The following is a 15,677-nucleotide window of genomic DNA, read 5'->3' as shown; positions in this document are numbered from 1 at the left end:
GGGGGAGAGAGAGATCGAGATAGGTGAGCCCCCGTCTCGGTGCAACAAGTATTGCCGTCAGAGTTCCGTCTCTCTCACCGGACCCTTTTCCTCTCGCAAAAACCTCGTGGGCTGGGTTGTGCTTTGACGTCACACACCGGTAGTGACGCACTCGGCACAACCCCCCCGCCCGTGTCACACATGCGCAATGCCCATTACGCCTCGTCTACCCGTTACGCACAGCACAACAATGACGTAACTCTCTCATTCTATCACTTAAACGTCAATTCCTTTGTCTCGTTGAACAATTGAGATGAGGAGGAGAAAAAATATATATTCTGTCGTAATGTTCCACGAACACAAGAGACTCTCATTCGCTCGACAATTCCATCTGCATTATTATAAAACACATCGCGCTGACCTTGAGATTAAAACTAATTCCCCCCGAGCTGTAGTGGCTCAACTGCACCGATGTATTATTTATTATTTTCAAGGATGTGAGATAAAAATAGATTGTGAAGAAAGTTAAAAGGGTCGTGTCTTTGGCGCAACAGTCGTTGTTGTGTCTCTATTGATTTCCCGGTGCAGAGGGTGGACTGAAGGGTGGATTAAGTATCGTCCAGACCTCTCTCCACTCTTCGAGAATATCCCACGAGTTCACTCGGTGGAGGGTATGGAGACGAATGAAATAGACGATGTTTCTCGATTGAGGTGAGCAGGGGGGGATTGGCTTTGTGTGGACTAATGCAACACCTGCCTGGGCCATGAGACGAAGGACGTCTTTCATTTCCCATCATTATACGGAGGATCGATTCAATGTATTTCTCGAGTTTCATCTTTTATTTAAATTCTTATTTCAATTTAATGAGATTGAAATATTATTTTGAATTTTCTACTTCATTGGTGGACATCATTATTGTAATTTTTTTATTATGAAGAAGAAGAACTGATTGGGTGAAGCGGTAAAGCGGTTTGAGTCGACTTTTACTGTTGGCCGGTTAGCAATGAATATCTCGGAATCTAAGGGGGAGAGGAAAATTTTTGTCATGACCTTTTTTGAAGCCGTTAATTCACTCTACAAAAAAGTTGGGGCGAAAATTTCGGTATCTCCTTTAGATTCGGAGGTATTCCTCGAAAACTCAGCTGAGGCCAAATCTGATTGAATAAAAGGATTTGGAAAAATCAGGGCTCATTTTAACGAGCGAAATAAATTTTCAACATGAATTATGATACCTCAAAGTCAGACGTTATTGAAAATTGTTTTCAATATTCTACTCCATTAATGGACATCATAATTGTTTTTTTTTTAAGAAGAAAAAACTGTTTAATTATTAATTCATCAATATCTCCTGAACAAATGAAACGATTTGGAAAAATCAGGCCTCACTGTAAAGTCCGCAAAAATATCTTCAGAATGAAAGGAAAATCTTGAAATTTCGTTCTAGCAAAATCGAATTATTATTCCTCAAAGCCCGCTGTTATTGCAATGCTAGTAGTTTTGATAAATACAATTAATACAAAACTGATGTGTTCGTATATGTGCTGAATGTACGAGAGAATGGTGGACGAAGCCGCAATATCCCCCTAGATCCTCGAGCGTGACACCATCAACGCCCCAGCTTTCTACAATACCAGCCTCCTGTCGCGCAATACCATTGTGTTTGTGTAGTCATTCTTCTTTTCTACACTTCAATCTCTCGGTTTTTTTATTTTTATAACTCTGAATTCTCTGATCTCGGGGAGAATAGAATCGAATGCGCGACAAGACTGCGCAATATTTTTTCACTCGTTTTCGTAATCACAATGTGATGTTTACTGTAGGCGGTGGGTAATTACTGACGGAGTCGCGTGCTTCGGGAATAATGGAGGATAATTGGGAATTTCAAGTGCTCTTTTCTTCCTATTCAATGCCTCAATTCAATTTCCCGCATTTAATTTTACTCCGGTCTATGGAAAAAAATGGACAAACGATTGAATTCTGACGAATTTCTCATTTTCAAGTTTACAAAAATGGAAAATATTCAAACAAACTGCCCAAAATATGGAAACATGAGGAGGAGCATGAAACAAACAATGGAAAAAATATTGAAACTACTTAAACTAATGAAAATATATCATCCAATATAATGAATTATTAACGAAATCTCCGAAATTTTCTACTAAAGTCGTTAAGAACCTCGTTGTTGATGCAACTTTAAATAAATAAAATTTAAAAAAATGAAAATGAAAATAAAATTCGTTGGATATCACTCAGCCAATCTCGAACGATTGAGCATTAAAAGCCCGGCCCTTTGACCCCAAAACGTTTTAAACCCCAACCGCAACAATTTCTCAACGTCCATCAGCCCTCGACAACAATAAAAACCCCGAAAAATGAAAATATTCTCGATACCTCTCGTTTTCCCCTAAACTCTTTCATTCAATTCGTTATTCCATTCCGAAAAACTTCTCCTTTTTAATCGATCATCGAGCATTTAAAAAGTACGGGAGACTATGACGAAGGGAATTGACAAAAAATAAAAGCCAAAAAAAGGAGAAAATTTTTGGTGGTTGAGTGTTGAAGGGAGAAAGAGAGAGGAGAAGAAATCGATGGCAGTCTGGCGACGCGCGAGACTATTGAAAAGTTCGGTGTGTTCGAGCCTGCGAAATATACACCAATAAAAACGTTGTCGTTCACTCAGTGGTGGACCCCCCAAGAGAGCCCTGAGTATGTCGATTTCTCACACGCTATTCATCATAAAAAAAAGCCGAAAAAAAAAATTCAATAACCACGATCGACTCTGACATTGGCCCCATCTTACGGACTATAAAAGACAAACATCCCCCGTATATTCGCCGAATGTCCCAATGTTGATACAACTTGTTATCTCTCAGTTCGCCTGATAACTCAATCTGATAAGACCCCCCCGAAGTCAATCAGTGGAATAATTAATGGATCGTAAAAACCTTGCAGAATCAACGCGCGTGATGCATAGATTGATGTCGAGGGAGATAATATATACTTTTTTTTCGTCAAGTTATTCCCGCAAATGGTGGTGAGGAATTATATTTAGATGGTGCGGCATTTCTCGACCCACATACTCACCAGGAGGCAGAATGCCACGTATGCCGGGGTCATCCCCGTTCGTTCACGAGAACGCGACAAAGGAGCTGCTTTTACCGTGAATTAACAAAAAATTACTTGAATAAATTCTCCACTGAAAGAATTCATTACGGAATTATTTATTTCCTCGCCTTTAAAAAATTACGTTGTTCTCCTCTGGAATGATGCATCCATTATGTACAGCTGCGATAGTAAATATTCAAAAAAGATGAGAACTAGTAAAAATAACGGATGCAGGTGGAATAAAAAGCGAATAAAATCGACAATAAACGAGCAAGTGACAGAATTTTTTCTCAACACTGAATTACCAAAACCGTGATCAATTAGTGATGAATAAAACCACTGAATGAACAATGTAAAAGGACCCATTCACCTTGACCCCAATACCAAAGACTTAATCATAAAACCTTGCAAATTTATTCAGGGTATTCGACAACACTGATGATGAGGGGGGAAGTGAATTCACAGTGAACCAGTGAGCCGTGAGTCAGATAGCTCCACCCGCTGTACCGGGGCCACATACACCATCCAAACCCACTTGATAATACGTCCAACAGCTTGTGTATCCAGGATCCATCGTAAACACGGGCATTGACGTACCTTCCCTCAATCTCCAGCCCCCAATATTACCAAAAATCACGGTTAAATTCGTATCCTCTAAATAATCAATTTAATGAAAACAAATCTACTGAAACCTATTATTTAGGCCAAAATCTCCATTTTAAGGACTGGCAGAACATCACTAAAAATTACACCTTTTAACATTACAGCCAATATGAACATCAAACCATTTTTCAGTTCCATCCACATTATTTAGTTAAAAAAATAATGCACCTAGCGCATTGCTAATTAAAAACAACCCCCAGAAGGAGAAATTTCAATATTAATGCAGGCAGTTGGAAAGCTAATGCAACTTAAATAATATCCTAATGCAATTGAAATGAATATAATGGAATCGTAAACACGGACATTGATGTACCTTCCCTCAATCTCAAGCCCCCAATATTACCAAAAATCACTGTCAAAACTCGTATCGCCTGAATAATCAATTTAATGTCAACAAATAATATTCTAATGCAATTGAAATGAATATAATGGGAAAAATAACAGTCTCTTGAAACGTCCCCGAGAGTTGGTGCGGTTCATTGGCCAGGCGAGTTGTCGCCTTGAAGGCAATAGCTCGTTCTCCCTCTTTTTACATTCCATTCGCGTGTATACGACACACACAGGGCAAAAGAGAGGAGACACAAAATTGTGTACGTGCAAAAAAGAAAATGTAAGGATAAAGAACAGTGCAAGAGAGGGGCGAGGGGGAGGAAAGGGAGAAGAAAGGAGACAGGATGAAGGAGAGGAGAGGGGGAGGGGTGAGTCGGACAGGGAGTGAAGGCTCCAGCTAAATTGTATGTTGAGTGTTCAGGGGGATATACCGGCGCGACGAATAAACCGTGATATTCCGTCGGGACGACGCGACCAACCGACGCCGACTCGATGCTTTCAGAGCCAGGGAGGGTATATGCAAGTACTTGGATTGTACTTGAAAAAATTTTTACCGATTAATTGATTAATTGGGGAGAGACAGGTTTCGATGGAGTAGTTGGTGGTGAATGTCTTGGTTTCGTTGAAATTGAAAGATAGGGTTTCACTGCATTGTCAACGGGTAAAAAGATTAGTCAACAATTACTGACTACTTGATTGATTATGCATCGTAAATTGGAGTTGATGAGGGGAAAGGATACCAAATGATCCGATTCAATGGCCACTGAGCAAATAATGCGATTTGAGTGAACTTGTTCTCACTTAAAAAGTTGAATAAAATATTGAGAATAAAAAGATCGGTGAATTTCACTCGGGCGATTATTCGAGCTGAAAAAGAGCTGTCGAAACTGCTTCGATCGTTCATTGTCATCGGCTGAATAAAATGTAAAAGTCATTAGTCAACAATGAGTAGTTCCGAGGCATCGAGAATTCAGTCGGGTAAATGATCGAGAAAATACTAGATTCACTGGCACTTCTGTACATTCTCGTTATTACCTTCGAGGAAAACTTTCACTTTGACACCGGTGTAACGACGTAAACAAAACGTCGCACGTGTCTTTTATTGCGTCGGTTATTCCATCGTTTACGACGCGGGCGGCGGTGGGTGATATGAGTGTCGCCTCAGGACAATATAAGGGACTTTATCGTGTCTTCCCCCTCAATCTCACAGATTGTAAAATTTTCGGGTGAAATTTGTTGCTTTATGGGGGACTTAATTCATTCGGGAGGGAAATCAGTGAGGTTTATTTTTAGGATTTCACGGGATGACAGGTTTGTTGTCACCCTTGAGACAATTTATTCCTTTTTGCTTTCAATTTTGTTTTTGTTCCTCTTAGTGGAGAGTTTAATTCCAACTGCGGTGATCCCATTACTCAAAATGAATCACCGTGATTTTAATTTTTTTTGTGGGACTGAAAAGATTTGGGGGAGTGAAGAAATTCAACAGAATGTCGTCATTCGTCCTTAGAAGTTCAAAAATTGGTTTAAAAAACTAATGGAAATTCAATCTTTCAAATTGTGAAATTTTGGGGAGAAATTTTTTGCTTTATGTGCGACTGTCAATTCATTCGGGAGTTAAATAAGTGAGGATTATTTTTAGGATTCTGCGGGATGACGGGTTTATTGACAGGGTCATTGGCAGCCTTGAGTTTTCTTGCATGTACTCGAGGGAATGGGGCGGCAGGGAAAATACTCAGGACGAGGATGGAGGTTTAATACCAGAGTAGTGCCTCCCCTCGCCTGGGTATTTCCGTCGTGGTTGCACCCAGAAATACCTCGTCGCGGCGTGAATTAATGCGGATTCCCCGGTTATATTTAGTTAACTCCTCATCAGATAGGAATGGAATCGATCATGTCGGGAGAGGGTGGATAGTTAAATATCGTATGCCACTGTCAACCTTTCCGTTACGAAATAAAACGATAATTGAGAGTTAATCCGATGTTTTATAAACAATGTGATGAAAAAATATGTTGTAGATAAAGTTTCATGGATTGAGTAACTTTACGAGAAGATCCAAACGTCATTATCATACATTGAATTCATCTTACTGCACAACTCAATTTAATTCTAATGAGAAAAAATTAAATGATTTAATTCATTGTTGAGAAGTCGTGTTTCGCGTCGTCTTACCTTGCAATTGATCTAGGATCTGCATGGAAGGATAATAAAAAGGAAAATCAAAAAGGAATTCTTCCAATTCATAAAAATAATATGTTATTGGAAATCCACCGCGCAATTTGAATATTCCTGAACAAACCTTCATTTTTTTATGATAAAATTTAACAACTCGTGGAGAGGTTAACTCGTAATTTCCTCGGGTAATGAAAATATTTTTATTGCCAATTCACATTCAGCTGCGGCATAATAGCGGTAACGATTACTAAAAATATATTAGAAAAATTAAGAGGGAGTTAACATTTCAGGATGAATCCAACAACCATTGAAAAAAATCTCGTTTCAATAGGTTAAAGAGGCAGATCCCTGCATTTCGAAAGATGAAACAATCAACGGAGAATACATCGAGAACTCCATCGAAATTCCCACAGGTAGGATCCTGCATGTGCGAGGGAATAACGGAACTGTCTTGTGACGTCACTCTCAGCACTGTCGGTTATCTTCCTTATTTCGAGGATCAATCAACTTCATTCTCACGCTTTTGACATTGTTCTCAAGGGAAAAATCTGACGGTTGAAATTTGTTAATTAAATTTATCATGAATTCACTTATTTCAATTAAAAGAGGTGCATTTACCGAGAGCTAACGAACTTTTCATTTCGACGAGCTGCGAAAGTGAAAAGTTCATGTTCTCAGGTATTTTCGTCTCTTCTAAAAAACTATTCACATCAAACTGTCAATTAAATCGTCAATGAATTTATAAATCAACAGATAAATGAAGAAATGAATGAAAAAATCAGTTTTTTAACGGATTTTTAAGGAGACAATGAGTTGACTGCTGTATATCTTATCGTTAACATGTTTCGTTTTGTCGCAAAGCAAAACATGTCAACAGTTGCGCAATCCCTTGATTTTTGCCACACAAGAATCTTTAATCCACAGCGTAATAATCCCGAGCGATTAAAAGAAGCGTTCGAGTTCTTGACTTTTTTTTTCGTCCCCAGTTCCACGCACGAACGAGGCCACGCGCACTCGCGCGCCAATGTTACCCCGCAACTTTCACCTGGCGCGTGAGGCACCAGCGCAACTCCGTCCCTGTACTCGAACCGACGCACCCCATATTTTTTTTCATACATTTTTCTTATTACTGACGGTATTTACACGATCATTATTCACTCGATTTCGAACAATGTTGATGAACGACGTTCGCAGAACATCGACCGATAACAGAATAGTGTGCGATCATTGCTTATCACTTCTTATCGCGAGTACAATAGTCAAATGAGCCCTCGGAAAATTATTGCTTTCAAGTAATTAAAATTGATGGAGTGGAATGACATTCGCGCAACACATGCGGAAAATTGAGAATAATTTTTTACGCCAGATGTTGACGAAATTGGAGAAAAGACGAGCCACTTTGCCCCAGTAATTTACCTTTTTTTTATTGTTTCTCAATCCGAATGAAATATTCCCGATTAAAAAATATATTTCGTAAAAAAATGAAAGAGATGTCAAATCGAAGTAAGAGCCCGCAATTTTTTAAATCCAGAAGTAACACGACTGAAAAAGCAAGTGAGAAAAAACGTCAAGTTTCTGGTCAATAACAAAGGTCATCAATGTTACATGCGCCTGTCCGCAGCTGTAGCAAGTACTTCTTTAGTCTCTTCCCCACCAGTTGGTTGTAGCACGCAAATACGTTTGATAAAACCGATCGATATTATCGCAGTCAGAGTAGACTATAACCTGAACTCTTCTGAATTTCCGATAAAATTGAAACATCAGTGGACGGCAAAATCCCACTGCTCATTTATCATTCCGTTTTTCTCCTTTTAGCTGGCAATTTTAAAGGTCTGAATGTACTTTTATTTGGTGACCCTCATCTGCCCCTCGTCCTCACACACTCCCCCTCCCACAAAAAATACGTCACGGTGCAGTGCACCGAGAGAGCGAGCGAGAGAGAGACAGAGAGAGAGATGGCGAGCCGATGGCCACAGTATTCAGCGTATGGCCGCTGGAGTTAGAAATCCTTTGGTGAAAGTGTTTGCTACGGGCAAACACTGCTTTATAAATCGTGTATACAACTGGATGAAGGAATGCCTGACTCGACAATCACCTAAAATGCCATTAAAAATGGTCTATCTCGGTGGTGCTCAACAAATAAAAATGAGAAATTAAATAAAAAGGTCGAGGTGCCCGCATGAACTCATTTGATAAACGATGCGAAAATAAATTTCATCGATTTATGTATTTCTTCTTTTTCCTCTCCGTCTCTCTCCCTCTCTCTCTCTTCACATGAAACCGTTGATTACGTGAGAAAAGCGGCGTAGGTTCTCCCTTGTTCTTTTCCCCTTCAGACTCGTCGATTTTTCTTCCAGTTGCATTTACGATAATGACGAGGGGGTAGATCACCCCTCTGATAGTACATGGGGGAGGGTGTACATTCTACGGGAGAGAAATATTCTCGGGACAAATCCGTAGGCCTCGTTAACCAAAGAGAATGCTTCCCGTCTTTTATTTCTCCTTTCTGCTTTTTATTTTTTCGTTCCTCTTAGTGGAGAGTTTAATTCCAACTGCCATTATGCCATTACTCAAAATGAACCACCGTGATTTTCATTTTTCAGCGGGAATGGGAGAGACTTGGGGGAGTCAAAATCCATTGAATATTGTCGAGATTCTGTCGTTAAAAATTTTTAAATTGATGAAAAATTTAATGGAAACTAGATTTAAATTATTCCATGAAAAGTGATAGAAATCAGGGAAATTCAAGTGAATAAATCAATTCTCGTCTTTTACTGCTCAGAAATTGCATTAAATTTTCAGTAAAATTGGAAATGTCATTGCATTTTCGCCGTTTTTCAAAATTTTATCACGCAATTTAATTGACAAATTTGATGGTCTGTAACAAACTGGAAAAGATTTAACCACTTTGTATTTTTGTTCACCCCCCTCATGTGTACATTAAACATCACACAACCTAATAATCAAATTCTTTGAACTCTCGACGAACAAAACGAAAAATTACCGAGACAACAAAATTACTCTCCCTTTTGAGTGAATAATGCACCTGAGAGCTCAACGAATTTCGCGTAAGGAAGTTGCTGTGAAGCCAGAGAAAATCGATTAAACCTTCATTACTCGTTAATTCGTTATTAATAGAGTGGGCAACAACAATGGAAATATTCCGATACGCGTAGTTGTACGAGTCCGAGTGAAAACCCGTCTCTGGATGTGTGATTTTTGTACAACAACTCGACCCTGTCCCACATTAGTATCCAACACCATCAGGACATACCCGCGTGATTAAACCGATGGCAAACTACTCAGAGATGCCTGTGCCAACGACTACACCGATGCCTCATTTTTCTTATTCATGAGACACGTGTAATCCAGCTGAACATTCACCAAATTGATCCGTCATTTCCAAGAGACCGGAGAGGTCGTTGGATGACCCAATAAAAAAAAAGAAAATACTTGAGGTAATGACAGTCCTCTGAGCTGAGAAGAAAGTAGCCCCGCGAAATCAATGGAACGGAGCATCCCATGAAGCATTTCAATAATTCATCACGATTGTATAATTCTCATTCCAAATCGTAATGGGTGAAGGTGTGGTGGAGTGAACCTACGTAAATCATCGATACCCCTTGACCAAACGATTATCTCAAGTTCTGAAAATAAAATGGCGGTTGAAAACGAATAAAATTTAACGAATAAAACATATTTTGCGCCATTTGTTCTGCATTCGAAAACGAATAAAATTCCACAATTTTTCGTCAATTTCGAAGGCACTCTTTCGGGCTCTAAAACAAGGCCCGTAAAAAATATTTGCATCATTAGTTCTGCAATCGAAACGCGGAAAGAAAATTGATTGACGAACCAGAGTCCAAAGCTCGTTCCCGAGCCCCGAAAAATCCCGAGTAAAATGAATCGAGGTCAAATATCCTCCATACCGTCTCTCCCACTCATCAACATTCTCACACAATACCCAAAGCAACTCATGTAAACACACGAATCACTCAACCACAAACATTTGTCCACCCGAAATGCCAAAAATTCCCTAATCACTTTATCATCCTGACTGACAAACATCCCCTCCGTCGGTTTGCCAGCGACCCAAACGCGGAAATAATCCCACTCCAGCTCCGGAGCACACGTGACAGTGCGGAACTTTCCCCTCGATCCCTTCTCCATCCGAAAATTCCTCGAGAGTCAAATTCCGATGGTGAAGAAAAAAAATAATTCAAATAATTCGAGGAGACTGAGAGAAAAAAACCTAGACAACTGTAATCAAACTAAATACAATCGATGTCGACACACTGGCCTAGTGACTGGCCGACCTGAACTACTCTTAGAGACCCGCTTGCATCAGCGTCAACCGTCATCCACCGAGTTGACATGTCATTGAGGAAAACGGGATTACCACCTCCGTCAAGTAAATAAAATGAAAAATGTGAAAAATCAGTTGAAATGTTCAACTCGAGCGAACTCACCTCGATAATGTGCCCTTGAGGAGCGGGTTCCTATCATCATAATAACCACCGGAGGACGGCATTTCCCTTCTTCAAGTAATCCAAACGTTTGGCACAAGGCACTTGGCACTGACACTACGGCACTGCATCACTGGCTTCTCGCGCGATCCTCAACACAACGTCGGGGTTCTCAATTCAGCCGTTCCAATAAATTTACATTGCGCACATATCGGCTCCATCTGTTTACCTGTATCTCACTGTCATTGAGTACTCGTTTATCCACAATTTATCACTATTAATCGCCAATGCTCACTCTGATGTTAACTTCAATCCCGTTGTGTTAGAGATAATGTGACTATTTTAAAACAGCTGATCGACGTGAGTCCCCCATCAACTTGTGGATTTAAATCGACCCGTCAAACGTTTAATGATTTTAAATCCACGCGGATGTCGTCAACAATCATCACTGGGCACAATCTGCTCGATTATTCCTTTCAGTATTTTCCCCACTGTCGATGTGGCACCTGGGGAGAATGTCGAATTATTTTTGTTAGTTATTTTATTTTTGTACGGAATAACGCACAGCGCCACTGAACACCTCTCACCGACGACTGACAGTCGGATCCCGGATTGTTCCGTGAAACACGTGCGATCGCTAGCCTCAAACATGGCGGCTCGTGCCCGGCTGCTGGCACTCCGCTCACAGTACACACTACCCCACCCCCCCCATCACGCTTTCTCACTCTCTTTCGCTCCCTCTCGGTGGCTCCTTAGCCCCTTCGCCCCTTCGCGGCTCTTACTTGCCCCTTCGCGCAACAACGAGTGTCCTGCCCCCACCCTTCTGACCCCTTCGGAGTCCGGTAATACTATAGTGTCGACGAGCGTTTAGCGCGCGGGAAACGGGGGACGACCGGAAAAGCTGGCCGAACATGGGGTTCAGGCGGTTTGGGGGCTGTTGGGGAATCGCTGGTTTTAAACGTTTTGGGGAATTTTTGGGGTGTCGTTAATTTTGATGGACGACTCGGGGGCCCTCTCGTTGTTAATTGTTTCAGGGAAATTTTTATCTAGCTGCGATATTTCGGGAATTTCAGGCCGTATCAAGGGGAAAATAGGGGAGAAGTAGGGGATCGGGAGGGGGAGAGTATTGAATGAATTTAAACGTTAAGGATAGCCGGGTATTTTGGGTTTTTTGTTTCGTTAAAATGATTTTCACACTCGGTGTTTGTTGGGGCTCTCGGGTGTAAACATTTACTGGGCATTTCGCAATTGCGGGATTATTTAGACTCTGAAGGGTAATTGAGTTTTCATTAGGAAACATTTTATGAATTCAGAAAATTTATGAAGTCCGGCTTTTGCGGAAGAATCGGAAATTTTAGACGGTTCTGTGTTTTAAGGCCGTCCAACATTGAGGTTTTACGGGCCGAAGACGCAGAAATAATTGATTTTAAATCACTTCATTCTGAATCGATTAAATTGCAATTTTCGGAGGTCATTCGTATTGTTTGAAGGTTTATTCACATTTCGAAATTTTTCTCTGAATTTTGTTGTGTCCATGAATTTTTATTAAATTTTCATCACGTTTATTTCAATTTATTATAATCGATTGCTAACATTAATACGTTTTAAGAAAAAGAAAACGACGGTTTTCAACAGAATTAATCATTTATAAAAACTTAAAAGTACTGATAATGAACGATAAAGTTGAAGAATGAGAAGACTAATGTCAGAGTGACAAAAATAGTGTTTCATTACAAAGAATAAATTTGAATTAAATGGTTTTATAATATTGAATAAGGCATATGCCGTTCAGAATTGTATTCACTTCCCAACGATATCTAGAATGGGGAAACGACGAAATTACTTCGTACTAAAATGTTAAATCATTAAATTAAAATTCAGTGAAGTGATGAAACTCTGAGAAGTATTTTCAATTAAGGCCTATTATTATCGATTAAAAAATTCAATTAAAAACTAGGAAACCAGCACTTTTTATTTCCATAATTTTCTGGGAATTTTTCAACATCTATAATTTTTTTCAAATTGATATCGCCGTATTTCAATAAGAAATTTGATGATACAAAATTTATTTCAATAATTGACGCGTTTCAAAAAGACGGGATCGATGTTTTTGAAGAGAATGAATTTTATGGCAAGACATAATCTTTTACTGGATTCTAATAAATAAAACAAGTGGACAATAATATTTTTTATTGTTCACTAAATTAGCAACTTGCTTCCGAATGGGTTTTCTTCTTAAAAATTCTTATTTCACTATTCTCTTCTATTTCTTCATGTTACAGTGCTATCATCAATTGAAATGTCATCACAATTTTGCGTATCATTTCGTTGTGTCAAATAATTCTGCATTGAGACCCCCTCAAGACTCGAATTCATTTTCAGTCCGGGTTTAATCAAGGTTTAATCAGTACATAGCCGGGAAAAAAAACTCGCCCGAAAAATTGGAAATTTAAATTTGAGTCACAACGCTTCCATTCGGAAGCAAAAAGAAACGAGTGAAATAGAAAATAAAAATATTCAGAGGAAAAACATAAGGATTGCATTTCCTTTCCGTCTCAGACTCGTTATCACTTCTTACTAAACGAATGAGTCATCCTTATTTCTATAAACCTGCAAATGTAACTGAATTCTCTCGTTAATTAACACGATAATATTTTCGAATTCTTACGATAATGAGATTTCACAACATATTTAATATCTAAATATGACTCCACTATTACGTGGGATTTTCCGATAGAATAATGAAGAGAAATATTATTAAAAAAATGAAGAATGCTTGTACATCTAAAATAGAGACATTAGTGAATGGTTAACCCTTGGGCGGACGCGTGGGCTTTAACTAATCCCCAAGCAGCAAAGCCGGATTTCATGATTATAAAGGTGTAATACCGAGGTTGGTCTCAATTTATCTACTTTTTTATGTCTCAATGGCCGCATGAATATTTATATTATATGACGAGTTGATGGATTGTTGTTGTTGGAGATAACGTTTCCTTTGTTCAACTTATCGAAGAGGTAAAAAATAAATCAGGAAAAATCTGGAAATATTGTCAATAATTACAGGAGAAGAGAGATAGAGACATTCCTGTAATAATACGGATTTTATTTTCAATCTCACCGTCATCTTTCTCCTCTCAAAAACAAAACCGCGGCTCGAAAAGCGAAAGGAGTCGAAGGGTTCGAAGACTATTTTCGGGCCTCATTTTTCCCCCTCCAGTCTCTAAAATATCTCCTCCAGGGTCGTTAACCCTACGACTGAAGGGAAAATTTTCGGCTTCTTGTCTCCTCAACTGGGTCACATGAAAGACGGAACTGTGAACACGATAGTGAGCGGGAAATGCAGCTAATTGATTACGTGAAAACGTCACGCCGATTTTTCCGTACTATTTTTTCTCCAATTGTCTATTTTTACCACGCAACATGACGACATTCGATTATTGCAATAGCACGTGTCGAAAGCCCGGAAAAATTTCTACCTCAGAAAATCCACACTCGTTGTTCAACTCTGACCATCATAAAACATAAGAATAAACGTTAATGCCGCATTTAACTATTTCCAAAAGCGCCACGATAATTACCACCAAACTCAATTTCATTATCTGAATTACTTACGAAGCGCCAAGAAATCTCGCGCTCCCCTTTTCGCCCGCGGAATAATGATAACGACAATCCACCTTATCTCTTAACCAAAAGAACAAAACCATAAAGTGGAGCAACAAACAGGGACTTCTCCCCCAATTAAAAATAGAAAACCCCAGAAGAAAAAAGACCACAAAAGCCCGGAAGATCACTCCAACAATCTGTGGAAAAACAAAGACCACCTGAAAATGCCCTCATTAAAGAATAATTTTGTCACACGTAGCGACCGGTGAAAAGTCAGAAAGTAAGAGCATTGGTGGAGTCTCGACGTCAAGGACGTTACGTTGAGCGGGATTCACGATCGGACGATAAGCCGGGGCACGGTGGCAGTCCGCTAGGTGGCAACGATCCCTACCCCTTCGCCCACTTCGATCGCCCTCCCCTCCACCCTCCCGGCCCCCTGCGACACTTCGCTCTTCTTCGCTCATTTATTTTTCATTTCTCTTCTCCTCAGAAATCGTCTGACGACACAACATCGGGCTTCCCCCACTCCCTCCCCCCTCCCCGCCCCCCAGGCGCGCAGACATACGTAAATGTTGTGTATCTCACACGTACAATTGCCAATGTCGAAGCCCCAGGGGCGCATTAAATAAGAAAGGAAAAAATAATAATGGAATAAATAGGAAGAGAGACCGATGAGTGGCAGAGCCGACGTTAGTGTAAAGTCTCAAACGCGCTCGAAACGCCTGGAAAATAATGGTACCGTAAGTCGTTCCACTTCTCCGAAAGAAAACGCTCCGGAATTCAGCGTGCCTATTCGCCTTCTCTCAGACTTTTTAATTTCCCCTTCTTTTTTCTTTTTCGCTCGCGGTCTCTTTTCCTTTTTCTCCAATTCCCCCCCGCCGCGACAAAAATTCCGTGGTATTCTTCAATGTTCTATTTCGAGTTTTGAAAACGACTCTCTAGAGACCGGCTCCGCCGAAATCAGCCGGGAATTACCGAAGATAAACCCACACACACACACACACACACAGGGAGACAACTTGGTTTTTCAAAAATTTTCAGCCGTTTTCACTCTCTCGATTGTACTGTTTGCGCGAGTTTCGGTTATTGGTGGATGGATCGCAGCTGCGAGTGACGTTATTTCAGAGATAATGGGCGATTTTGTAATTACCAGATTTTGGATGAGACTGAGGCGCAAGGAAATCAAGGCAGATATGCAAGATTCACGGAATGGTGCGAAGGCTTATCCGCCAACAAACTGTCAACAGGCGTGCGGGGTACAGTATCGGTATCCCTCGTGATTGTGTTGTGTCCACTTCGTCTACTCCCACTACTCACATCAACTGCTACTTCGGAATCCCCCCCCCCCCCCCCCCCC

General features: G+C 40.2%; 1 protein-coding gene across 2 annotated transcripts in view; it reads right to left on the bottom strand.

The window, feature by feature from the left end:
- The window catches only part of LOC107040274 (AF4/FMR2 family member 4), a 106,240-nt gene extending 90,659 nt beyond the window's left edge, over positions 1–15,581 (bottom strand). For both annotated transcript variants that reach the window (XM_015260294.1, XM_015260295.1), the window contains exons 1-2: positions 15,471–15,581; positions 10,721–11,223 (exon numbers count right to left, since the gene is read on the bottom strand). In XM_015260294.1, coding sequence (XP_015115780.1) covers positions 10,721–10,782 — 62 coding nt within the window. In that variant the 5' untranslated portion in view covers positions 10,783–11,223; positions 15,471–15,581. The remainder of the gene's footprint in view (positions 1–10,720; positions 11,224–15,470) is intronic.
- Positions 15,582–15,677: the final 96 nt, after the last annotated feature.

This window comes from Diachasma alloeum, unplaced genomic scaffold (assembly GCF_001412515.2).
Source record: "Diachasma alloeum isolate Michigan unplaced genomic scaffold, Dall2.0 Dall_scaffold_00326, whole genome shotgun sequence".
Lineage (NCBI taxonomy): Eukaryota > Metazoa > Arthropoda > Insecta > Hymenoptera > Braconidae > Diachasma > Diachasma alloeum.
This window is presented reverse-complemented; position numbering and strand designations above follow the sequence as displayed.